General features: G+C 42.0%; 1 protein-coding gene across 10 annotated transcripts in view; it reads left to right on the forward strand.

Annotated features, from left to right (window-relative positions):
* The first annotated feature begins 1201 nt into the window (after positions 1-1201).
* cdk5rap2 (CDK5 regulatory subunit associated protein 2) overlaps positions 1202-26499 on the forward strand; it is a 45873-nt gene continuing 20575 nt past the window's right edge. For 3 of the 10 annotated variants that reach the window (XM_039780526.1, XM_039780527.1, XM_039780521.1), the window contains exons 1-26: positions 11977-13221; positions 13366-13482; positions 13571-13690; positions 13834-13926; positions 14116-14334; positions 14494-14664; positions 14816-14926; positions 15007-15144; positions 15293-15472; positions 15607-15801; positions 16131-16322; positions 16545-16674; positions 16770-16909; positions 16987-17103; positions 17254-17397; positions 17509-17621; positions 17734-17873; positions 19551-19691; positions 19807-19916; positions 20083-20202; positions 20680-20781; positions 20907-21088; positions 21188-21533; positions 21633-23196; positions 23382-23483; positions 25069-25211. In XM_039780526.1, coding sequence (XP_039636460.1) covers positions 12166-13221; positions 13366-13482; positions 13571-13690; positions 13834-13926; positions 14116-14334; positions 14494-14664; positions 14816-14926; positions 15007-15144; positions 15293-15472; positions 15607-15801; positions 16131-16322; positions 16545-16674; positions 16770-16909; positions 16987-17103; positions 17254-17397; positions 17509-17621; positions 17734-17873; positions 19551-19691; positions 19807-19916; positions 20083-20202; positions 20680-20781; positions 20907-21088; positions 21188-21533; positions 21633-23196; positions 23382-23483; positions 25069-25211 — 6186 coding nt within the window. In that variant the 5' untranslated portion in view covers positions 11977-12165. Of the gene's footprint in view, positions 1388-2627; positions 2640-3877; positions 4632-4863; positions 4920-6430; positions 6493-7251; positions 7363-7885; positions 7963-8832; positions 8957-9067; positions 9241-9347; positions 9496-9732; positions 9787-11973; positions 13222-13365; positions 13483-13570; positions 13691-13833; positions 13927-14115; positions 14335-14493; positions 14665-14815; positions 14927-15006; positions 15145-15292; positions 15473-15606; positions 15802-16130; positions 16323-16544; positions 16675-16769; positions 16910-16986; positions 17104-17253; positions 17398-17508; positions 17622-17733; positions 17874-19550; positions 19692-19806; positions 19917-20082; positions 20203-20679; positions 20782-20906; positions 21089-21187; positions 21534-21632; positions 23197-23381; positions 23484-25068; positions 25212-26499 lie in introns of those variants that run through there. The other 7 variants (XM_039780529.1, XM_039780528.1, XM_039780524.1 and 4 more) reach the window with 7 other exon arrangements.

Genomic DNA, 26499 nt, shown 5'->3' on the forward strand with positions numbered 1-26499 from the left:
GAGGAGGTTGATTGTGGGGGCTGAGGATGTGTTGAGCCCATGCCTAGATTAACCTGTTAGGAGGCCCTGGGGTCAGTTATAAGAGAAAGGGGAGTCTTGGGTGTAAATTCTAATAATGGTCATCATGATATCTTGCCTGGAACACCACTGTCATATGTGTGTGTGTGTATATAGCATCTGAAGGAAGAACTGATACATAACATGGTTATCAGCCAGGTTAAATTGTATCGCTGGCATCACACTACAGTTTTATGTCTTAACGTTACCATAAAATAAGGACCATTTTACATCCTAGGAATTATTAATTGTGAAACTGTGCTATAGCCAGGCTGAAATTAAGAGTTACACCACTTGGTGTCGCTATTGTTGTCTGGATAGATTTCATGTGACGATGTGAAGATAGGTCTAGGCAATGAGAGACCCTAACCCTGACCAGCTGTTTACACCAAGGAAGTTTTATATGGCTCAGCCCTTTCCTAGACTTAACTAAATGGGTGATAAAATACCCAGACGGTACTGTAGACTATATTCCTACTAAATGTTATAATTAGCCCATTTAGTAAGTGTTATTTAGTCCGCGCCACCATGCAACACACCCACTATCACACTCACCACACACACATAAAAACTATGTTTAAAGGTGATGAATATGTCTCACACACACACACACACACACACACACACACACACACACACACACACACACACACACACACACACACACACAAAGTCTATTTCCCTGTCTCGTAAGCAATGCAATTAATGATGATGCTTATTTATATGCTTTCTGTGATCTTCATCACACATTCATGTTGTCAGAGATAGTAACATGACTACATTGCAAAGGAGCAAATTGAATTCTTCAGCGGCTGCGTCTGTATTTTTGAGCCTCTACGTCCCTCCCCAAAGTGTTTGTTTTGGCCAATCGCTTTGTCCTAGTACCCACCCTCTTTTATGCTGCCTTTCTACTGCTCGTAAATTCTTTATTTTAAGTCCTAAATAATAAATTTGCATGTAAGCACAGTTGTGAACAAATATTGAGATGGGTTTTAAAATCAATTTAGCACATAACCTGTGTCGTTGTACGTTACATCGTCATATTATTTGTTTTTAAGTCATATTCTGTGGGGTTTCAGTCGTGAATTTAAAATCTTCCTACACAGCCTGAACGCATCGCCAGTTTCCAACGTGCACAATGGTGACGTTTACCATATCATGATGGCGGTAGCCAGGACTATTTTGAATTCCGTCCCGCTTTTCTAAGTTTACCTTACGTCTAGTCTTTAAAATGTCTTTTAATTCTGGAGAGAACATAAGATAAGTGAACCTATATCATGGATTCGGTCGTGGGGGCAGACTTGACGCTCCCCGTTGACATCAACGGAAGGTAAACCCACTAACGATAGCTAGCCAGCTAACGCTAGCGTGTAAGAATACGTTATAGCTAACCCATTAATCCGAAAGCAGTTAGTTACCGCTGCACGGGCCCTGACTATTAACTGGAATGACACAGAAGCACTCAGTTATCATGTCTTTGATATTACGCTAACACTATAACGTTACTGAATTACGTTAACGTTAACTTTGGTGTATTACTACTAGTAATTACGTTAGCTAGCTATCTACATAACGTTATAGCTTTTTGCGTAACGTTATAGGTTGTTAACGTTAGGTCTCATAAGAAATTGCTCTTGTTTATTTACTGGTGGTAACGTTACCATTACGTTAAGTACGACATTTGGATGATCACACATCAAACGTAGCTATGTGTTACATTTCACTACTATATCTAATATATTGTTGACAGTCTAGTAAAACTAAAGTTACGCTAATTTACATTATCTTATAAATTAAGTTAGTAGCTAAATTAAATTAGATAGACAATGATCTTTCAGTTTAGGTTGATAATCTGAAACTGTGTTTTAAAGAATATTTAGCTTCTCAGGGATAATGTAACGTTAGTCCTAATTTGACAAGAGCAGGTTCAATGTGGTTTAACGTTACATGTGAAAAGATTTGTGGAGTCTCCCATTGTTGCATTTTCACAAATAGAATACATCTTTCACAAATCTAAAACAGAAACAACAGTAAGATGTGCTCCCGTTGCTTTTGTGTCAGCAACATATTTGACTAACATTAACGTTAACGTTATATTAACTCTGACCAACGTTAATGGAAAACATTCTTACCAATTCACGGAATGTGGCTTTTAACATTAACTATACAACAATTTTGTCAATAAGAGCAAAATCTCTACCTAAAAAAAACAGTTTTGTGCTGCCAGTTTAACTCAACCAAATAAAGACGCTATTTGGGGACAAACACCAAAATGATACCCCAAAAGTGCAATAGAAACATTGGTGCAGAAAGCCTGTTGTGTGTAGATTAGATTACCCGTAGATTTTACCGTTATAAATCTTATTCCGCTGTGATATTGCTGCGATTGGTAGGTCGGATTGTTGACCTGTCATTCAGAGAGTGAAAGAAAGCGGAAATTATCAGAGCCAGTTTGTAAGCGGGGTTCAGACTGAAGCAACGGCGTCTCCTTGCACTCGTACAAAATGTGGAGTAACATGTCATACTTGTTTTGTTTTTTCCCCCGCGTGCTCTCCTTGACATGAGAGAAGAGTGTGATTGTGGTAAGTTAGCTAGGCGATTTGTGTAGTATTAGCTCTGTTCTTCTTAGGTGTTCTTGATGGATAGTGTTTGCTGAATATAGCTAGTCTAAAGCTCATTGTGCTTCACTGAAAAACTAGTTCTAGCATCTGTGTGTTTAAGTGTGTAGTGTCCTTGGTTCGTCTCCTTTTTAAATGACCTAGCCCTGCCGTGCCCTGTGTAAAAGCGGTCATCCAGGTGGTAAGCGTGCCTCAGTAATCCAAGATGTTAGCTGATATGTGTGGTGTGAATTACTTATTCGGCAATTCTGAAACCTGATTCACTTTACCCTTCTTAGTTTAGAAAAATTGTTAGTTGTTGCAGTTATTGTTGTTTTTCATGAACTACTGCAAGTGATATTGTTGTGAGTTTAGCTGCTTCCATGTTTGTCACTAGCAGTTGAACAAAGTGAGAAAAAAAAAGAGGAAGTCACTGTTTACAGGCTTTTACATTGTTTCCACTGGGTGCTGGAGGGGTTGCTACAAATGCAGCGTCAATAACACTGACACAGACTGTTTAAATATCGTCTATTCTTTATGATATGAGATTAGAGTTTCATTTGTGACCGTTTCTATGGACGTTGTTTCACATCTTTATGTTTGGTGCTTTACTCTTATCATGGCTCTCGTTGTAGAGTGCTTCCTCCCCATTAACACAGGAAGGGGTTGCTTGTGAAACCTAAGTGACGCAACAATTTGTCAACAAATTTTAGTTTTAAGTTTTCGTGAAGGACTAATATACTCCTTTTGTACTTATTCTTCATGTTTTATTATTTAATCTTGCAACACAGAAAATGTTGGACCACTTTGACATTAAGAGTCTTTTTCTGTTGTTGATCGGTGTCAAAAAGCCTTATTACATTCACTGGGATTCAATATTGTAAAAGTCCAAGGGGGTTACATCATTTCAATTGGTACTATGTCTTTTTTTTCTCCACCGTAATGTCCTGAGTTATGGCGCTTTATGTTTCACTTTGTCGTGTTTGCTGGGTGGCAAAGCAAAACAAAGATGGGGAAGAGCAGTGTGATTATGGTTTATTGTTGCAGCCTGACACTGTGGAAGCTTTAAATTAAGTGTAATTATAGCAGGGGATATTCACAGTTCGCAGAGTCACAGAAGGCTAGAAAAAAACAAGTATGTAAGAATGTAATTTGCACATGCTTCCTCCAATATTATTTTTAAAAATCTTTTTTTATAGTAATACATTTTGTTACTCTTATGATGCTTAGCTAAAGTTCAGTCTGCTATTCTATATACAAAGAAGAACATAATACATATCAGTGTTTAGGCATGAATGATGAAATATAAACAAATCATGCTGGAACCATTGATCTTTGCTGAGGAATATACCCGAGAAGCAGCAGAGTGGCTGTGCTTCCACTGCCAGGGGAGGTATGGGAAGTAGTTATGCAATGCTGGACATTATTTATTATTAGACACAAGGGTTAAAGTTGAGGGACGTCTTGGACAGAAATTGTTCATGTTTTTGTTTATGCAAGTAACTGACCTCTTAAAACCAGATTTGTTAGGAGAAATTTGCACTAACACAACAATATTAGTACATGTGCAAGAGAGAGATTTTTCTTGTAGCAGTACAACCTTGGTTCCCTTTGTGTCATTTTGATCCAGATGTGTGTTGCTGATGCTTGGTGCATTGTACTGTGTCTATGAGTGACACCGCTGTCCCATCACTGTGTGATGCTTAGCTGATCACAGCCACAGTAGTCTACTTGTCTACAAAAGAAAGCCTTCTCCGTCCACTGGCTTCACTGTTTTTCTCTTGTCCTGTCTTTCTAAACATGAGAGCTAGGCTGCCACTGGCACATGGTCTTACACACACACACACACACACACACACACACACACACACACACACTCTCACTCAAAGGACGCTCTGCCAGAGTGGATGTAAATGAAGCAGAGTCATTCTTGAGCTATTTATGGATTGTTCTTGAGGCTCAATGGAACTGGCCAGCGTGAGTAATACATAAACACAGCGCATTTATATGTTGTTCAAAAACCATAATATTTAGAGTGTGTGTGTGTACAATGTGCAAGGATAGAGAACAGAGCTTGCTTTGGTTACTATGATTTTAAAAATTGTGAATTGTCTTCAATGAATGTGGCGTAATGTTACAGTGTGATCCCTTTTCCAAATATTTGTAGAGACTAGGAATCGCATCACTAAAAAAATTATTCCGTCCACAGCTGCAGACTGCCGGACTCCATAGATGTTGGAGAATATTCCACAGACAGCATGACAGGTACAGTGAGACTTTCTTTTGTTCTCTCTTTGTTTTTTTTCCTTGCACAGGTTGTGTCTCCCTTGTGTATTAATTAATACTGCTGTTGAATCGTTGCTGTGACCTCCCACAGTTGTATCCCCAAAGCTGTGATTAGGGGAGGCATTAGCTGTATGATGTTAATTAGATGATCTTGTTTGTTTCTAATTCATTGTCAAGCTCTTGTAGTGTGCCAACAATATACCCAGGGTTAGAACAATACATACAAGCCAGTAAACAAATGATTTCTAGATATAGGTCAGCATCTGTGGCTTTCTGTCAAGTTGGTCGTGTGGACGAATACATCCAGGCAAAACAAGACTGTGGCAGCATTAGTTCTTGTATGCGTGTGTAAACTAGGGCTGCAAATAATGATTATTTTTAGATTAGATTTATCTGCAGATCATAAGTGATCGATGAAACGTCTAAAGAATTGAAAAAATGTTCATCGGTTTTCCTGAGCCCAAGGAGATGTCTCCAATTACTTGTTTTTCCTAAACAACCCAAACATACTAGGTTCACATTTATATAGAAGAAAAAAAAGAGAAAAGCCGCAAATCAGAAGCTGGAACCAGGGAATGTTTAGAGACTTTTACTGAAAAACGGCTGAAATGATTAATTGATTATCAAAAATAGTTGCCAATTTTTTGTCTTCTGTGTTTTTACTTAATTTATTGAAGTGTAATAAGTAATGGGTTTTGTTGGAAAACATGTTTATATCTCTCAGAGCAAGGTACTTATCCCCCCACATACTTACTTTAAAGTGCACTAATAAAGCCTGTGCTGAAAAAATAACAAGAAAACATCAGGTTTGCAGAGTCTTGGAAAATAAGGCTCATGCTGAAAATCAACCAGAATTATACTTTAATCATAAAACATAGATCAATCTGTAAGGTTTAATTTCATGGCAGCAGACATTCTTTTGTCTCCTGCTACTGTCTCTGACATTTGCCTGCTCCTAGTTTCTCCTCAGTGGTATTGTCAGAAGCTTGATCCAGGAATTAAGAGAGTAGTGAATGTGTAGAGATGTGTGTAGAGATCTAGATTCATGTTAACATTGAAGACACTGACATACACCAAAGGCAACAAGGACAAAAGCAACATCTCTGTTGCACTGATTTAGAAATAATATATAATATAAATATAATGATATAGTAATATAATAGGAACTGATATCCTATACTACGTGTGAGGGTCATCAAACTGAATCAAGAGTTAATGTTGTGAAATGTTTTGTTGACTAGTGTTACATGATCAGCTGTGGGCTGCTTTTAACTGGCCTAAACATGGCAGCTCTCCAGTAGCTGTCTCACCTCTGATGCCTTTGCAGTGGAAAACATTTCTGCTTTCTCTTTCTCCATATCCCTCTAAAATAAACACGAAAGCTGGGATTAAGAGTTATTCTTGTAAGAAGGGCAGATTCTCTATACTATAGAGCCCATAGTGCAGTTGTGACTCAAATGAGTTAAAGTGAATGATTTGTTGTTTTACAGCTCTATCCTTCCCTGACAAGATGTCCCCAACCAAAGCTCTCACCATGAAGGACTATGAGAATGTGAGTGAGAGTTTCTTATATTGGAGTTGGTATGTAGTGATACAATGTCTCTTTGATTGCCTAAAGCTAATTTTATATAACATTAACTTTTACTGAACTTATTAATTGGTTTATGCTGTTAATTGTTAATACATTCAAACCTTGAGCTTGTCAATACAAGGTTATGCAGACAACTTAACCCCACCACAACAAACAGGGTAATTGTGATTTATGAAACCTGATCCTTGTCTGACTAAAACCAAGCTACACTGACCATTTATGGAGATTTAGTGATAGTGAATGTGTGTGTGTATGTGGGAGCAGGATTGAGGCGAAGCCTATATTTCAGCATTTGAGTGGAATGCATGCCCAGATCTTTTGGCTTGTGCTGCCTGGCTGGCTTCATAATTAGAGGTTTACAGAGGGGTCCAGACTTCTACCGCCTCCCTTTGACAGTCTACCCAACCCCCATTACCAGATGTATGCTGTTCTGAGCCTGCAGCACAATGATGCACAGTCGACTTCACACACATTCACACTCAAACACACATACAAGTATGAAGGCCTCCCTTCATTTTAACAATAACCATATATGATCCTTTTTCTGCCATGTGAATATTTTCTGTTTTTCTTGGACCCAACTTCATTTGTCCTATTTTCTTATCATTTAAAATAAAGTAAATGCAGATTTATTTTTTGGGCTGGACAAAGACCAACATAATTTAATAAAACTTGTTCAATAAACATTTGTTTATCATTTGTTCAATTATTTTCTTGTAGCAAATCACAGCTCTGAAGAAAGAGAACTTTAACCTGAAGCTGCGCATCTACTTCATGGAGGAGCGCATGCAGCAGAAATGTGACGACTCCACTGAGGACATTTTCAAAACGGTGTTGTATTTACTTTAGTATGCAAAACGTGTATTGGACTCTTTGTCATGCATTTATATGGTCCCTCAGTGTGTTAAAGTTGCATGTGACTCAGTGTTTTCAACGAGGACTAGTTGAGATCACAACTTCAGCCACACCAAGAGCTGGATTAGGTTCCACCAAAATCCCACATTTATGATCTTGGAACAGCTGTCTAGCCTTTTTTCTTTTTTTTTTTCTTTTTTTTTTCTTTCTCGAGTGAGATGTAAGCACATTGGAATCTCCTGGTCTCATTAGGGCTGCTTGTGTTTCTTATCTTCTTCTTTTTTCATTTAGAGAGGTGAAGTGTCCTGTAAGAATGTTATCTTTATGCACACACTCCAAGATACACCTTGAGAATTATTAATTTGGTAATATTAACAATGCAACTGTCAGGGAGAATGATTTCTAAGAATCTCTTGAATATGATTATTGTGCCAGTTTTTTATGATCACTCCAGATGTGCAATGTATGCTATAATGAACTGAATGCTGTCTGTTTATAGAACATTGAGCTAAAAGTGGAGTTGGAGTCTATGAAGAGAGACCTGGCAGAGAAACAGGAGCTACTCGTGTCTGCATCGTAAGTTTCATTCCCTATAAGTTTCATTCTCTATTCAGTGTCATTTTAAGAATTCAGACAAAAGTAAGATCTTAGTTGGCAGGAAGATGTCATGGAAGCCCAGTGGCAAAAATGCATATGAGCGCTAGGGTTGAGTACCGAAACGCGGTGCCAATAGGGCACCAGTGCCGTTGTAAACGGTAGTAATGAGACCGAATAAGAAAGAAACTTTTGGTGCCTCATTTCGGTGCCTGACTTTACACTCAACAGCAGGTAACGTTAGCCTATTTTTAGCTAGCAGCTGGATTAACACCGTTAAAATGCTGACAGTTAACGTTAAACAGTGTAAAGTGTGACTGTATTTCACTGTAGAGGATTCCAACAGCGGGACTTAACAGTCTGCTCTGCAGCGCAGCAGCTGCTGTTTAAAAAAAAAAAAAAATAATTAAACACTCACTTAAAACAGGTAGCCTCGTGGGACATTCAAAGTTATTGTAAAATACCCTTTTCCCATCTGGTGGTTGTTTTTGTCGTTCAACAGCAATTTACTGGTGAAATAAGTTATTGTTATAAGTTACAGTTATTACATTATTATTACATCTTTCATTTTGACCATATAGCCTTAGCAATAAACAAGCCGATCTTTAATGTCGCCGACTATTTAGTACCCATCTTTTTTTTTCTTCTTTTTTTTTTACTTTTTTAAAAGTATCGCTTTAGCACCGGTATCAGACCGGTACCAAACGATACCCAACCCTAATGAGCGCTAACTAATCTCCCATTTTAATTGCTCTAGTTTAATGATTTATGTAAAGCACTTTGGATTACCTTGTTGCTGAAATGTGCTATAAAAATAAAGCGGCCTTGCCTTGCCTTGTGAATGTTTTTCAGGAAAGCGTTGGAGAGTCTGGCTGGTCGAGAATCAGGAGAACCCCAACGTGTGAGAGAGCAAGCTCAGAGAGAGATGGATACACTTCGAGATGCATTCAACAAGAGAATAGCTGACCTAGAACAGGTGAGTCAAAACTATTTACTTTACTATACTCTCTGAGAGCAGTAATTTTTGGTTTCATCCCCAAGGTAGTTGGGGGCAGTTGTCTCACTCGGTCTTTTTGCCTCCTTACAGTGTCTGCAAACGGCAGAGGAAGAGGTTGACAAGATGGCAGCCATCGCTGAGCAGGAGAAGCTTAGGAATATTAACATGGAGAAGCAGCTCCAAGCCATGGGTCCACTGAGCACCTTCACCCCTGTCCCCAGCCCAGCCCAAGACCTGCAGCAGGCCCTGCAGGAGAAAGACAAGTAGGGACACAAGAGATGCATACAGACACATTCATATTTTATTATTTAATAATTTTTGTTGTATTAAGACCTAGGTGTTTCTGATTTTTTTGTTTTGATCACACCAGTATTATTGAGCAGCTCAAGATCACTTTGAAGAACCAGGAAGCTGTGATCCATCAGAAGAAAAGTGCAGACCAAGAGACAGATGCACCATCAGCTGACTGTGTTAAACAACTATCTGATCTCATCGCCAAGAAAGATCAGGAACTTGAGGTATGACTTTCATAGTTAAAGATATGTTATTTAGGAGCGTTCCCTCTGTAATGATACCAAAATATATCAAATTGTTTTAATAATAGAGGGTGACAAAGTAATTTGTTGCCATGTTTTGAGAGTATATACAGTATATTCAGAGAAATGGAATGTATTGCCACAATTACCAACCACTCAATAAATAATCTTTGCAATATTAAAAGGCATTTGAGTGACCTTTGACTGTCTGTTTCCCAGGCACTGAGGGACGAGCTACATAGAGAGAAGGACAAAACGGAACCGGGCCATCAGGTTGGTGTTGTGGGGATTTCCTCGATTTTCCCCATTAAATGCTTTTTGGGATTTTCCATGTTTTTGAAATCTTTTGTTGTTTTTGTCTTGCCCACCAGGAGACTTTTATGTTTATCATTGTTCTGCCATTCTTTCATATTCTGTTTCCAGCAATAGTATTACCTCAAACAAAAAGCTAACTCATGTAACTGTGCATTAATGTGACATGCCATTCAAATTTACACACTCACAGGCCAACAGCTGGATGCAGTCTATGTTCAGGCCGTCAACTTCAGAGGGTTTTTATGTTCTTCTGTTGAACCACAGGATATGTACTTTGGCATGTTTTATTACTTGCGTTTTTCCTCTATGTGCCTCCTGGTGCAGTTTTATTTTTGTACCCTGCTCAGTAAAGAAGAGGAGTACTCTTGTTTGTTGTGGTAATCTTGGGGTTTCACAGTAGTAAGCTTATATCCCTAACTACTTGGTGACAGAGAGAGTTTGGAGTAGTCACTACTGGTGCTCTTTGATCATCACTTGTTTTGCCTGGCATTAGATTGATGTTTGTAACCTATGGAATAACCTCTCAATTTCCTATAATCATTTAAATGACAGTAAACCTGTATTGGAGGATTTTTCTTTTATTATAATAATAATAATTCTTCTATCTATATTCTCTATGTCGGCTATATGGTTTCACATTCTGTGGCTTTGGGAGATGAATATTGTGACACAATATCCTTGACATCAAATGTCCATCCATCCATCCATCTTCGCCCGCTTATCCGGTGTCGGGTCGCGGGGAGCAGCTCCTAGCAGGGGACCCCAAACTTCCCTTTCCCCGAAAGCAACATTAACCAGCTCCGACTGGGGATCCTGAGGCGCGTTCCCAGGCCAGGTTGGAGATATAACCCCTCCACCTAATCCTGGGTCTTCCCCCGAGGCCTCCTCCCAGCTGGACGTGCCTGGAACACCTCCCTAGGGGCGCCCAGGGGCATCCTCACCAGATGCCCGAACCACCTCAACTGGCTCCTTTCGGACGCAAAGGAGCAGCGCTCTACTCGGGGCTCCTCACGGATGACTGAGCTTCTCACCCTATCTCTAAGGGAGACGCCAGCCACCCTCCTGAGGAAACCCATTTCGGCCGCTTGCACCCTGGATCTCGTTCTTTCGGTCATGACCCAGCCTTCATGACCATAGGTGAGGGTAGGAACGAAAACTGACCGGTAGATCGAGAGCTTTGCCTTCTGGCTCAGCGCTCTTGTCACAACGGTGCGATAGATGGAATGTAATACCCGCGCACTGCTGCCGATTCGCACCAATCTCCCCGCCCATTGTCCCACTCGCGAACAAAACCCCAAGGTACTTGAACTCCTTCACTTGGGGTAAGGACTCATTCCCTACCTGGAGAAGGCATTCCATCGGTTTCCTGCTGAGAATCATCAATGACATCAAATGTGAACCCTGTTAATTGGGCTATTATGAGGTATTTTATTGTTTGATGGATGGTAGTTAGTTTTAAAAAAAATCTTTTATAATTAGTCACTTTAGAAAGATTTAATAATGTCTACCCTATAGAGACGATGCAATTGTAACCATTGTTATTCTTCTTCAAGGACAGACACTCACCTTGATTTCTGTTTGGACTTTTTATTGCTTGGTCAACAAACCCATTGGCTGGTCTGGACTCAGGTCACAGTGTTAAGACTGGATTACCATGCTGTCTGGAGACAGTTCCTGAGAGTTATTTATGTCTGGTGTGACCTGTGTCACTGTTGGTTAGATCTGGGTAAGCAAATTAATGTGTTGCATGTATTGCAAAGGATTTTGAAAGATTGGGGACAATGTGTCTGGGATGCTTAAGTGGCATGACAGGACTTTGAGTGGCCTCTCCAGGATAGAGGTGTAATGGAATGGAATTTCCTGAAAACACCCCCTCTAATCTTAACGCAGATTTTAGATGTACTGCCAGGCAGGATAGACCATAGGAGTGATTGGCTGCTTACATCTTCACCAGTCCCCTGGAGAGGCACCTGTATGGGGCTGATCTTCCAACCTGGTCTGGTATTTGGGAGGAGTTTTTTCTAGAGATGGTCTGGCACCGGCCATAACACAGATCACTGCAGCAGTCCTAGAGGATTTGATCTGATTGAATTTGTGGGGGAGAGTGGAATAGAGGCGGGAGCAGGGATTATCAAAGGCTTAGGGCTTATACTGCTCTGCACTCCGTCATTCTCCTCTGTGCTTCTCTTGCGGATGCAGCAAGAGAAAATGATAGATGGCTATTCCATGGTTGGCAGGCTGATGACCGTTAGGTCACTAGACAGTTTGTGTGTCAGTGAGAGGCTTTTTGGACTAATTCTAAGTGGGTGAATCTGGAATCTAAAGATCTGAAGTGCCATGAGGGACCCGTGTCGTATATGTGGTGTTCGTCTGGTGGGAAGCCAGTGTCGCTGGATCTTCAGCTCATCAGCACAGAGGAAGCTACAAGTCATCTTGTCCCATGTGCTGGGCTGGGAGGTGACTCGTGATGGTCGTGGAGAGTTCCTCTGTGGGAAATGTGTATTCCAGTTGGAGAAGGTGGTACAATGTGATGTTAACATCGGCCAGCTGCAGGATGAACACAACAGTCAGATCCAGAAGCTGCAGGCGGAGAAAGACCTCCTGATCCAGTGCATCATCCACATCTACAACAAAAACAACCCAAGCCGGTACAAGACTTGCGTGGAGAGCACCAGCTGCAAGGCTCCAGTCAGGTCCACTGGGGTGGGCAGTCCTGATGATGAGGCTGTGTGTCAGCTGGCCTCTGAAGGACAGCTGTTCAGGGAGAGTGGAAGTGGTCATGGGGAGAATCGCATGAGAAGGTGTGTGAGTCTGGATCGCATTGCTAGTAAAGGGGCATTTCCAGGGCGCTCAAGCCTCAGGAGCAGCAGGCTAGGTTCAGCGGCAGGGCTCAATGGCTCTATGAAGAGCATTAGTCTCCGAGGCACACGGCACAGTTCGCAGAGCATGTACCTTGACCTGGTCCAACGTAAGGGCACACTGCCTAGACCTGGATTCAAAGATCGCTCCACATCCCTGCAGTCCCTCAATAGAGATTTTTCCTTTGACACCACTCCGGACCCTCTACCCAAACCAAAACTCAGAGAGCCCAAGGTGTTTGTTGCCAGACATGGTGTCACTGATGACCCAGGAGGAAAGGTTCAGGCCAAAGCGCTGCTCCGTAGTTCCTCAAGTCAGCCTTCTGTGATCTCTGACCTGATCCAACTCCTGCGCTGCATCCCCAAGCAACAAATCTCTGCCCCTGCTGGGAGCCACATCCCTGTCCTGAAGAGGTTAAATACTGGCTCTCTCAACCCCCGAGCCAAGCGCAGACACAGGGAGGCAGAATGGAAGTCTCTGCATGACCTTACAGAGGAATTTGATGATGAATACACTCCTGTCAGAGTGGTGGAGGTAGTTCCTTTCAGTAATCCCAGCTGGGCCAAACACCATAGCACCAATAATGAGCTTTGAAAGACAACATCTTCGCTGCTTAACATTGCTGGTATTAATACATTATTCCCCTTTCCCATTTTCATGTGTTCTCTGGATTTGCAGAGTGGGGATAGGCAAGTGGAGTCCTGCAATAAGCGGCTGACTGAAGAGCTCACCCAGGCAAAAAGCACCAATGTCAACCTGACTAAAACACTGGAGGATACCCAGAAACAAAACAAGGTACATGGAGATGACATTTTGCACTATTAAATATTTTGTATTCATTTCAGAGGTTTCTTTGTGTAAGATCATTTCTTTGTGCAAACAGACCTTGTTAGGGAACCTGGAGGAGAAGGAGAATGAACTCAACTCTGAGAAGAAAAATGCTCTAAAGCGAGATAAAACTATCCAGGGGCTTACCCAGGTCTTAAAAGAAAAAGAAAAAGAGGTAAGGTTCATACTATCACTAACCCATTTTTTTTATTATAGGGGTTATAACAGTTGTTAAGGCTTCACCTGTCTGTGCTCTCACTATTCTGTATTATACAATGCACCAGCACCAACCTGTCTGTCTTTGTCTTGGTTACAAAGATTGCAGAGCTGTGTCATGAGATTGAGGACAGGGATGACGCTTTGGCCAAGGCTAGAGAGGCAGCACATAAAGCCCAACTGCAGAAATACCAGGCAAGTCCTGCACTTTTGACTTGACTCAATACAATATTGTTAATGGCTCCTTGTTCTGTCTGGCCTGTATATTCACACACAATATTACTTAGAGAGATCAGAATCTCATAGAATTTTAATAGAATTAAATCTCCATCTCATCGATTGCAGCCTCTGTAAAGATAAGCATTTCTTGCATATATCCCTCAGGGAGTAGAGGAGCACCAAAATCTATTAATGGCAACGCAAACAGAGCTTGCCCAACTTCAGGGGGAACACCATGCCAAGGTGCTTGAAGCCCAAAAGCTACAGCGCGGCCTGGACAGGAAGGAGCAAGAGCTGGCTGACATGCAGCAGGCGAAGGACCAGCTAGAGGTGGAACTGGAGGACCTGCAACAGCAGAAGAAGAAGGGAGACAAGGCCCTAAATGTAAGACAGTGGTTGTCTAGTAAATCTATTCAAATAAAACTGTATTGTTGTCACCCAAACAAAGCCGTCAGGCATTTTATATCCCCTTTTTGTTATCTGTTATCTGTCACCCTTCAAATATCAGATTTTGTGTGACATTATTATCACTTCCCTCTCCAGGATCTGAACAATCAGCTCAAAAAGCTGGGTGGTGAGATCGGGGACAGGGAGAGTGCTTTGGAGCAGCAGTACCAGGAACTGCTTGATCAAACCACAAGAAAAGTGCAGGCCCATGAGGTCACCATCCAGCGGCTCACATCCAATCTGGCTGATAAAGAGCAGCAGCTACAGGTGACACAACAACATTGAGCATATACAGACAGATCACACCAAAAGATCAAATCTCTTTGTGTGTGTTAATGTTTTTCACCGTTGGAAAAATCTGCCATTGAATATATTCAGATAGTTTCCATTTTACATTGTTTTTCTCTGTGTTCATCAGGAGTACATAAACATGGTCAGAGACTTGGAGCAAAGCAAGAGTCCAGGAGGAAACGATAATGTGCTTTCCAAGCTGCGGCAAAGGCTGAAAGAAAAGGAGAAGGCTCTGGAGGTGCGCATTCCTTCTGTGTAATCTGCTCACCACAGCAACTATAATTTGATTCTGACATTGCTCTGTTTGCTCTCTAACAGCAAGCGCTGGATGAGAAGTTTGCTGCCATTGAGGAGAAAGACAATGAGATACACCAGCTGCAGCTGTCTCTAAGGGAGAGGGAGAGAGACCTGGACAGGCTCAATAACTTGCTCTCTTACAACGAGGAAACCATCAATGTAAGAAGCCATGACCATGTTTGATTGGGGAAAAAACATCAGAAGCTGAGGCCAGATATTTGCCTTTTCCAGTAATCAATACAGCTATAGTTTTTGGGAGGTTGGACTTCAATCTGATGCATCTGTCTGCTTATTCTTCTCCTTCCAGAGTTCTGACAGTCTGATCAAGGAGAAGGATGTGGAGCTGCAGCATCTTGCAAACACTCTAAAGAACCTGCAGAGAGCCAAACAAGATGTAGAAGATAACTTGAACAGATCACTGAGGGAGAAGGACTCCATCATCGGCCAGCTACAGCTCTCCCTGGAGGGCAAGACAAAGGATATGGATGTTAGTTTAAAAAATGTCACCACAGGCTCTGCTGTATTTTCAGCCATGTGCATTGTGTTTTCCATTCTGACACATGATGTTTACATATACAAACAGGTTTTTTTTCTTCTAATTCTGGCATACTTTGTTTGAAGGAAATGGCCAAATCGATACTGAGCCAGTCGCAGACTCATACACGTGATCTTGCTGAACAGATGGGCCAGAGGTTAAAGGTTACAGAGGCTATGTTGGCTGAGGCGGTGAAGGCCAGGGAAAGGCTGGTTGCTGACAATGAGAGTGCTGTGGAAGGACTGTTGGCTACAATCTGCAGCAAGGACAAGCTAATCAAGGTCAACAATTAATTATGAAAACATTTTCAGGGATTATTTCAGGGAAGCTTAGTCTTTGTAGCAATACATAGTGATAGAATATAACAAAGAAAACATAATAGCAATAAAGTAGTAGCAAAAGAAGTAGTCATTTTATATAAAGCGAGAATTAATTAAGTTTAACCACATATAATCCGAAAATGAATCTCAAACTATTTACACTTTTAGAAAAGTGAATTTGCACATTATACATTCATAAAATGTGCATTGGATTTACATTGATCGATCTACGAAATAGCCATTCGTATATATACAGGGCAAAAATCACTAACTCTCTTTCGTCTCTTCAGGAGTCTGCGGAGCACTACAACCGCATGCTGTCTGAGCGCACTCAAGAGATTCAGGAACTGAGGAAGCAACTGTCTGACAGGCAGCAGCAGCTTGCCTCTGCTGAGAAGCAAAGCTCCACAACGGCCCAGGAGGGTTATTTAGAGACTGCAGAGCTTAGAGCCCTACTTGCTGAAAAAGACGGTCTCATCAACGTAAGTTCCTCTGGGATACAACACAGTCACTCAGCTGTAAAATGTGCTTGACTTAGAAGCATATCAAGGAGAGGAAATGAAAAGTCCCATGGGGAATAGCACAAATAATACTCCTCTCCTCCCTTCTGATTTCAAGTGACTTGGTGGCCTAGTTTGACAAAGTTTAAGGTATCAGTTGTACATCCTTGGGTGTGCTAACTTGATATATTTGTAAATGTGCAGAAGCTTCTGCAGAGTGGTCAGGAGAGGGACCAGTTTCTGGCAAAGATGAGGCAGAAGGAGGAGGCTGATCAAGTGTTGGAGCTCAGACAAACTATCCAAATCATGCAGGAGAAGTTGGATGAGAAGGAAGGTGAGGCCTTTAGAGCTTTTAACCCTCTCACTGGATATTGGTAAGATAAGATACATGTTGGTCCTACATTTGATTCTATTTTGTCTGCACTAAAGCTAACCTGTCCAGGAGGAACAGTGAGGATAATGTGGAGAACATTCTGCTCTCAAAGAAGACAGTCGTCGTCCTGAAGAAGGAGCTAGCGCAGAAAACCGAGGCACTGAATAAAGCACTGAAGAGGGAGAATGAGCTGAAGGTCCGTCCGTTATAAGCATTTTACTTCGTCCATAATCGTGACACTTGCTAACAGGTGTCTTTATGTTATATATCCAGATTACCTTGGCAGAGCTACAGTCATTGCTATCTGAGCTGGAGGGTCGCAATGAAGGTCATGCTGCTAATATTGAGTCCCTCACTGCAACCCTGAAGACCAAGGATGAGATTATCAATGTAAGTATTCACCCATTCACAGTCAAACTTGTGTCACTCAATGAAACACACCGCAGCTTTGGTTTAGGAGCTTTTCTTCTGAATGCATTTGAACACAGCAGTCTCTTCTCTAGTAGTTATCTTTTTTTTTTTCTTTATGTCTGTGTGCAGGTTCTCCACCAGCGCCTCGGTCAGAGAGGAGACAGTCAGGCTGATCGTACTCAGGATCAGATCATTGGCTCCGGCATGGAGAGACCACTCCCAGGGCTCCCTCAGAGAGAGAGAACCATGATTGGTGGAGATAGCCAACAAGAAGTAAACTAAACCTGTTAATTTTTCTGCTGAATGAAATACCAGAAAATAACATTTTCCAAATAATGCTCTGACATTAAGACCATTGCCCTTTCATTTTTTGTCTCCCTTAAGGCTTTGCCCAAGCTTTTAGCGTTGCAACAGGAGCATAATGCTCTGAACAAAGCACTGAGAGCAGAACAACAGCTCTACTCCAGCCTGGTCAGGACTGTAAAGGAGCAAGACAGGTAGGGACAATGGTCACTCTAACAAAAGAATCATTGCAATAAGTGAAAATGAAAAGATTGTTCTCAGTTGCTTAATTTATTTGATGAATAAACCTTACTCTGTGTTTTGCAGCGCCCAGCGTCTCCATGCTTTGCAGCTGGAGCTGACAGCAGTGCAGCTCCTCAGGCAGCAGCTAGAGGAGAGCATCAAAACTAATGAGGAGCTAAGGGACGACTTGGAGAGAGAGATGCACAGAGCCAAACTCAGAGAAGGTGCAGTGCAAACACACTGGGTGGTAAATGACGAGGGGAACTGAATGAATGAAAAAAAAAGAAAAAAAAAGAAACGCAGACAAAAAACATTAAAGGAAAAATAAATCATAATTGAAGTTGTTAGAAGACTTAGGAAAGTATAGTTCAGGGAGACATTTATCCATAGGTTCTAGGGCAAACACATAAAAACACACCTGTGTTCTCTGTCCACTGTGTTTACTCTAATAATATCTCCTGCTGACAAGCTCACATCCCATTTTCTTTATCTGTTGCTTTATTCAGCATGCACACCTGGTCCTTTCACTCCTCATCTTTGTGCTCTTTATGTTCACTGTTCTTTACATCCTCACCTCCTCATCTGCATGTTTTGTCCGTAATAGAGGTGCTACCTGTTTTCTCTGCCACTCTTGACATGTAATGGCTCCACACTGTTTTTCAGTTTGTCTGTCATTTATAAAAGAAAATTAATAAAGGCTGCTGTTAGCCGTTCTTCCTGTCTTTCTCTTTTAACATGCTGTCTGCTTGTTTTCACTGTCCCATCACAACGTTGGTTGTCTGTTGATTGCATCACCTCTCTAACACCCCTCTGTTTATTAATCCAGCCCATCCAACCATCTGTCACATAATTGCATAAGCATGTCATTATCTAACAACTTTAAGAAAGGTATTAAAGATTATTATACTGCTATAGAAGCAAAGGTTATCCTACTGTAGAGTAGCTCCCCTGGAACAGATCCTAATTAAAGAAAATCCTACGTTTATTATATGAGATCACATAGTCTATGTAATCAGCGTGCGGCCTTGAGGCTGATTTAAAGTGTCACTGTGCGCCCAGGTAGTCATCTTAGCCAAATTTACTTCAGTATATGTCCACATGTATATGTGTTCTCACATGTAAGAGTGTCAAGTGTACAGGCCCGCGCGGCGGAGCCATGTGTATAAATAGGTCAGATGTAAGTAACAGGCCCATGGCTCACATTCACACTGAATGCAAGATAGATGTAGCTACAGTAATTACCACGGAGTACATTTTCACATTTCGTCTTTTGGTTATATTAATATACAGTATGTATACAATGTGTGCATGCTACATGTAGACATACAAACATAGTGATAATATTTATATATCTATATATTTTTTCTGTAGCTGCAGATCCCAAACTTCAAACTGCCGCTTTTTGTTAATCAGTTTTTCTCAAGAAAGAATATGAACTAGTTTAGTTTACATTAATAAGGCATAGATGCACAGTACATATATATATATATTACCAGCTTTTACTTCATGTGAATTTTGTTTGTTTGAAATTGCATTAAATTAGGTCACTATTCAAATTATCAAGTTAGATTTTGCACAGATGCATACCATGAACTTTGAATTTTAAATTTCAAGTTTGTCTCTTATTTTTCTCCAGAGCTACACTTCCTATGTAAAAATCTGTGTTTCTTGCATATGCATACATAACGTCTGTTTTTATAGTTGTGAAAAACAATTGCGGTATACAGTATCTTAATGACCTCTTTCACACAAGTCTTAACTACTAATGATGCAGCGTGTGAATCATTGTGAATCAATGTCAAGTTTAAAACCTTCTGTCTGTTAAAGACTTGCCTACGCAGAAATGTACTTTTATGTCACACCAGAGGTATGGCTGTGTAACCCTCTTTGTGTCTGTTCAGGTATGGACCTGATAGATCCTAAAGAACTGGAGAGCATGAGACATCAGCTTGAAGATGCACAGCGCTGGAATGCCTCTCTGCAGGCTCGTTTAGGAGCCATACAGAACCGTGGAGGAGGGGTTGGTGGTACCAATGATGGTGGTAAGTAGTAGAAAATACACTTTTATTCTCTTATTTCAGAATTTTGGTAGATTTTCATTATTCTTTTTTTTTTTTTTTTTTTTTTTTTTTTAACATGTGACCTAATGTTTTTCAGATGGAACTTTGAGTTTCATTGGAGATCAGACTTCCTACATGAGTATCTGTGTGGGAGATGGGCAGGATGACAGCTTGTCTCTACTCTCTGCACAGGAGCTTAGGCAGAAGGTGAAACTAACTTTTTAAGCTAAATAAAATGTTAGAAATATAGCATTGTCTCTGTAATGAATACAACAGTAGATTTTAGCTGGTTGGCAAGACGTGTCACCAAAATATGTAAATAAGGAAAATCATTATCATTAAATGGATAAAAATGAGTCTGTCTGGGCCTTAGGTGCTGGAGCTGCAGGATTGTGTCAACAGCCTGCAGACTTTAAACAACGAGCTGCAGAACCGGCTGTCGTTATTGGACAACCAAGACCAAGACGTGGCCAGCAGTAGCCCCTTAAAACAGGTTAGAGGCCACAAAAGACAGCTGCAAATGGAGGAAGCCCTTGAAGCTGAGGTGTCAAAGTTTCCTAAAACTTAACAATAAAGGGCACCTTTCTGTTATTCATCAGCAAATGTTTGCACAGTATATCCACATTTAGCAAATACTGAGTTATTGTCTAATATCCACCTGTGTTAGCTCCTTTCTAACCTTTTGAACCTACATCTTAACCTTTGCTCTGTCTAGCCTGTTACTAATGTCTCTACTGTTTCCTGCCTGTACTAGACTATCCTCTTTTTCTCCTTCACCTTTCCTAATCAGTCCCTGTTTTCTTTTTTTATCTCTGTGTCCCATGAAATGCTCTCTCTTCGCCATGCCACATTAGACACGTCATACCATTCTGCTGTTGCTGTGCAGTGTTTTTATGGATTATGTTTCCTCATTAAGTTTTCTTTTACCGAGCCATATGTGTCACACTCGCCTCCCATTCCATTACTCTAGCAGCTTGAGAAGACGCAGGAGATGCAGCCTGTGGCTCACAGTAACCGGACGCATCACTCTGGTCAGGATAAAGAGAGTCAGACAGACATCAAACTAGGACAGGTATAAAATAGATGATAATTTATTAAATTGAATAAGCTTTTGAAATTCAATGTAATTGCTCTGGGGAATTGCTCTTCCCTTTTTCATGTAACTTTAACCAATATTTCTAAACTATTTCTTTTTAGATGGTTACTGGAAAGCTGTTGGGTGATATGAGTATGGACAGTGGCCTTGGCCAGAGTAGAGAGCATGCTCGGTCTGGCAACAACACCTTGGACACTGTAGAGAAAGATTCTAGGAACACCGATATAATGGCACTTAAAACCCTGCTGAGTCATTGTGGGACTTCATCAGTCTCGCACCTTAGGTGGGTCTTTTCTGCAGCAGTGTCCAGATTCTACTAATTATTTTCACTGTAAGAGTAAGTTGCTTGAACAGTAAACTAATCAAATGTCCCTTATTGCAGAGAGGAGCTGCTCAGACTAAGATCAGAAAATGTAAAGCTGCGGGGTCTCTTGAAAGAACAAAAATCTACCGAGTGTAAAGAGAAAGAGAGCACAGACGCCTCAGGGAACAGCAGTGATGGACAGGCTGAATTGAGGAGTGTGGACACGCAGGCCGAGTCAAAAGGTCACTCTAAGGTCCTCAATCCGTCGAAGGAAAAGGGAGAGAAGAACTCTAACGTGGTGTCAAATGGGGATACCCCTGTCACCACTGAGCTAATTGTCAGTACCACAGAGGGGATGGAGAGTCCATATACTAAAGGCCAGTTACACAGCAAGAGTGCAAAGCAGCATGTCGCAAGGCATGGGGTAAGTTTTGTATTGAGTGTAAAGAAACACTACATTGCTTTCTGCATGAAATCTAATTATGACTGTTTTTTATATCCGTTCCATTTGTTTCAATTGCAGGCTGGTGTCAAATCTCGCCTCCCGGTCCCTGTGAGGCTGACCGTAGAGGCTAGCGGCAGCAGGCAGTTTGTGAGCTCTGACCATCTCAAAGCTGATGCACTTCAGCACCTTCATTTAGATGGTGTATATGTGTCTGACCAGCAACTGCATGCAGACTCCGACTCCCTCATGTCACCCCAGCACAGCACTTCCCCTTCTTCCACACTCCGATATGCACATCGTACCGGCAGTCCAGTAGGGTCGGATAAGGGCTCTGAAGCCGGAACAACATTGGATCACACCGAGGCCGACTCTGCTCTTTTCACTCAGCTGGAGCTTCTCCACCAGGAGTGTCAAGAGAAAGAGACCCTCCTCGAGAAGCTAAGTGAGCAGCTAGCTGATTATGATGAGCTCCACGCTCAGCTCCAGGAAAAAAACCGGCTCAATCGCCAGTACGTGGAGGCCTTACAGGCTGCAGAATCCACCATCGCTTACCTGACCGCCTGCAGTCTAGACAGTCAAGGAGGATTTGGGTCGCACACTAGTCCGTGTACAGGTTCTGGCTCTGTCGGTTCAGATTCTGCCCTTTACAGCAGATGCATGGAGCTGCAAAAAGCCCTAGAGGAGAAGGAGGAGCTCAACAACCAGCTTATAGAGCTTCTGAACATGGCAGAGAAAGCCATCACCTCCACTGCTGGCCAAGAAAAGATTCCAGAAATCAGTGATTTATGTTTAAAGATAGAGATGGCCTTGCAGCAGGTGAACACATCTTCAAATAGCCAGAGCCCAAGAAGTGTTTTTGGAGGCACAGAGGACTCTATGCAAGAGTCGCAGAGACACACAGACTCTTTGCAGGAGGAACTGTGGCAGCAGAATAGGCTTAATGCAGAGCTGCAGGAAAAACTGAGAGCTGCAGATGCTGCTGTTCAACATGGCTACAACAGTGACCAGAATGGGAAGTGTTCAAAGCAAATAGCAGCAGAATCACTAAAGGAGAAGGATTCAAAGGAACATCAATGGGGAATGGGAAGTTCTGATAATGTCAGTTTAAATCCAGAGATGACTAAAGTTTTAATGAACTGCCTTAGTGCAGCAGAGTCTGCCGTTGCCTCTCTGGCAGCACACTGTACAAATACCAGCTCCTTGGTTTCTGGTAGATCATCACAGACCAGTCCTGACCTGCAGATGAACTTAGACAAACTTCAGAGAGCCCTGCAAGAGAGGAAGGAACTAGGAGAACCCACCCAGTTAACCACAAAATCTAGCAGCAATCTGTCCGCTGCTTCACCTGGAACAAAGGGACAGCTTCACCAAGAACTCCATAACAACCTCTGCCACCTCTATAAGGTCTTCACTGATCACTATCAGAGAATCTCTGAACTGCAGGCTTCCCTACAAGAAGATAGGGGCCGCAGAGAGGAGAGTGAGGTCCACAGGACTGTGCAGGATGCCAAGGGATTACCACCGAGTGTTCAGGTCCAACTGGAGACTCTCCATAAGGCACTGAGGGAGAAGAAGAAAGCATGTAAAAGCCTGGAAGAGAAACTGGCCACTGCTCTTACGTCCCCTGAAACTGCACAGAGAGGTTAGAAAACACATGCTGAGTTTTTTCATTCTTTGCTTAAAGTATTTGAATTGTGCATGTTTGCATGCAAATTTGTCAAAATGTTTAAGTCAAACCCATCATGAACACCATGAAGGAGAGAGACAAGATTCTGTACATGTTAAATGATTTCTTCCTAATCCAACATATATTGCCTCCAATGCCAGCTCTGGAGCAGGATGACAAAGGCGTGCAGGTGGATTTGCAGGACCTGGGTTACGAAACCAGTGGCAAGAGTGAGAACGATAGGGAAGAGAGCAGTAGCACAGGTAGACGGCTTTTAGACAGACATTGCATGTCTGTCTGCTGAGTGGACACTAATCTCAAATGTCGATAGATTCTCTCTATATATGTCTGCATGAGGAGTGAACAGAGGTGACTGTAACACATTGGGCCCTATCTTGCACTCAGCGCAATTGCCTTTGTACACCGACGCATGTATCATTCCTATTTTGCACCCCACGCACAGCAGACTTTTCCCTCCACAGACGCACGTCGGTAAATTAGGGAATGTATTTGCGCTCCTGGGGGCGGTTCAGCGAAAAGAGGAGGCGTGTTCCGGCGCAAACGTTACGTGGTGCTATTTTGCTGTTTCAGAAAACAATTCTGCCACTGACCAGGAAAAACCTGGTCTAAAGTCAGTGGCGCTAGTCTAAAGTCAGTGGCGCGTTACTCAGATGCTATTTTAGAGACGAATGCTTGGCCATAATGTAGCGTGTGCACAACGCGCATACACTTCTCTCATCTACAGCAGCTCACATTTTTGAAAACCATACATAATTACAAAGAAAAAAATATTACTGAAAATGCGCTTCATGTGTTTGGATAGATCAGGAGGCATTTTACAGTACAATCCTCAAAAAGTCGTAGCATTCTTTGTGGCTTGTTGTGATTTACACAACATTTCCATGAATCATGGATGTGTTGATGACATAAATGAGGAAATATTAGAGGACTTAAGGAGACATAATGTTGAACTACAGTGGGATTGGACACTCTGGCGGGATCTGGTCCGGGAGTGGCATAATGCGCGATGCGCTCCTGGTGGAGCGGGTGGACGGAGATGGAGTGGGGGGAGGAGGAAGGGGCACAACAGGTGCAGGTGGTGCATTTGGAGGCCCACGCTCCATGGCTGCAGCAATCCTCTCCAGACTTGAGGAGACGTGCCCGAGAGGCCGCAGCAACATCGCCACCCGGACAAGACGGGCATTTATTACTTTGCCGCATCCCGGACAGCTCCCGCTGCCGTGCGCCAGGCAAATCAGCCGTCATAATAGCAATCCGCCATGGAACAAGTGCGCCTGCTCTTAAAGGGAATGTGAGATGACGATCTGATTGGTTATTTTCACGTTACGCCCAAACCACACCTAGCTACTTCAGACCACCCCATTTAAGATTTGCGTCGGGCACAAGAGTCATTTATCCCGCCGGTATAATAGCATAGCGACCGAGATCCGCCCACAAAGCTACTTGCGTTTTGCGTTTCACACTTGCGTTTCAGATCGTTAAAATAGGGCCCATTGTCTCTTATCTTGAGAATTCTTTTTCCGTTTGGGTCTTACAACCACACACTCTACTGGTTTTAACCTGGTATTTCTCTGCACTATTCCCAAATGTAAATGGGCTGTCAATATTTTGTATTGACAAATTCTTGCATGTTTCCACTCTGAAGTTTGGGATTGTCTTTCGAGCACTCATTAACCTTTCACTTTTATTTCTTACCTTATTTCAAAGCCAAGCTGTATCTCAAATGATTTATTTCCTATTGTAGCACAATCACCATTTGTTTTCCACAACTTTGTAATGTTCTTCTGTTCCTTTGTTGATTGTTTTTTGTGTCCATTGTGTTGCCAGATCTAGAGGTTGGTGTGAACCCTAGCTGCAGCGCCTCTAGCCTGCCTTCCCAACACGAGCAGGCCACCTTTTCCTCCACTGAAAACCTGGACTCAACCTCCAGCACCCCATACCCTAGTTCCCCAGCTCTCAGCTCTGCCAAGGTATTAGACTTACTTTTTGCTAATCTCCTCGCCCTGAGCGATTGTCCAATCATAGCTTAGCAGCTGTAATTAGGCACAGCAAGTCTGTCAAGCTCTGGATTTATGCAGTGCATGGGGTGAGATACTCTGTATTGAAAGACTTTGGAGGCTTGTGTCTCTTTTTTTTTTTTTTTTTTTTTAGCCTTTCCAAGAACAAAAACAGTTACTGTAGGCTAACGTTAGAAGCTCTGTCCTGCTCTTTGTTGTATCCGAGGAAGTTTACATTCCAGAAACCCCAGCAAACCTCACCTGAGATATCATTACGTTTGCCAAACACACTGGTTAGTCCTCATTCTTTTCTTTTTAAAAAAAAGTAATAAAAAAATTTACAAATATAAACTACAGGAGCCGGTTCCACCAACAGGACTTGCGCCTGGTTTTAAGCTACTAAGTAAGTCTTAACTCAGCGTTCTAAGTCCGACCTAATAGTCAGTTGCACCAGGCGTAAAGTCGAAATCTAAGCACATTTCTACACACCTTCCCAATTCACACTCTCACTACCTGTATGGACGACCTGGAGAGACAGTATTCTCTTCCAGGTCGGTACCGCCATTTTCCGCACCGACTAAACCAGTAAAAGCCAGGGAGTCTTCTCCAAATATATCCACAATTATGTCACTATAAATTGACGTTTTTAGGGGGAGGACCCCGCCGGTTGGATGGTTTGCTTTTTGAGGACTGGTCTTTCTTCACTCTGCTCAGGAGGTCTTTCCACATTTTTCATTCATCACTCTCTGTACAAAAGCTGCCTGAGTAAGAGCAATCGCCTCCGTCATCTGTCTCCATGTTGTTTCTTTTTGTTTGTTATAATGTTGGACTGCTTGGCAGTAAACGTAGGTCTGTGCTGACTGTACAGCTCTAACAATTTTCTTATCTCAAAGTCTGATCTCCTCTTTTCTTTTTCTTTGATACTCCATTGAAACGGCTACAACTTCACAAAACGGAGGGAAATCGTTTACAACGTATCCTAGCAATGCATGTTGCTAAGCAATAGCCATAGTTCCGTGGTCATTCACATGAATGTGCATTTCTAAGACCCAGGTGTATTTAAGCCTAGACTTAAGTTTGGTTGGTGCAACTGACGTAGGGCTGGGCGATATGGAGAAAATCAAATATCACGATATTTTTGACCAAATACCTCGATATTGATACCGCAATGATATTGTAGTGTTGACTATTGGTGCTTTCACAAAATATTTACACAATGAGATTTTTGATAAATAATCATCAGTAATGTGGATATAATGAC

The sequence above is a fragment of the Perca fluviatilis genome, chromosome 17 (assembly GCF_010015445.1).
Source record: "Perca fluviatilis chromosome 17, GENO_Pfluv_1.0, whole genome shotgun sequence".
Classification (NCBI taxonomy): domain Eukaryota; kingdom Metazoa; phylum Chordata; class Actinopteri; order Perciformes; family Percidae; genus Perca; species Perca fluviatilis.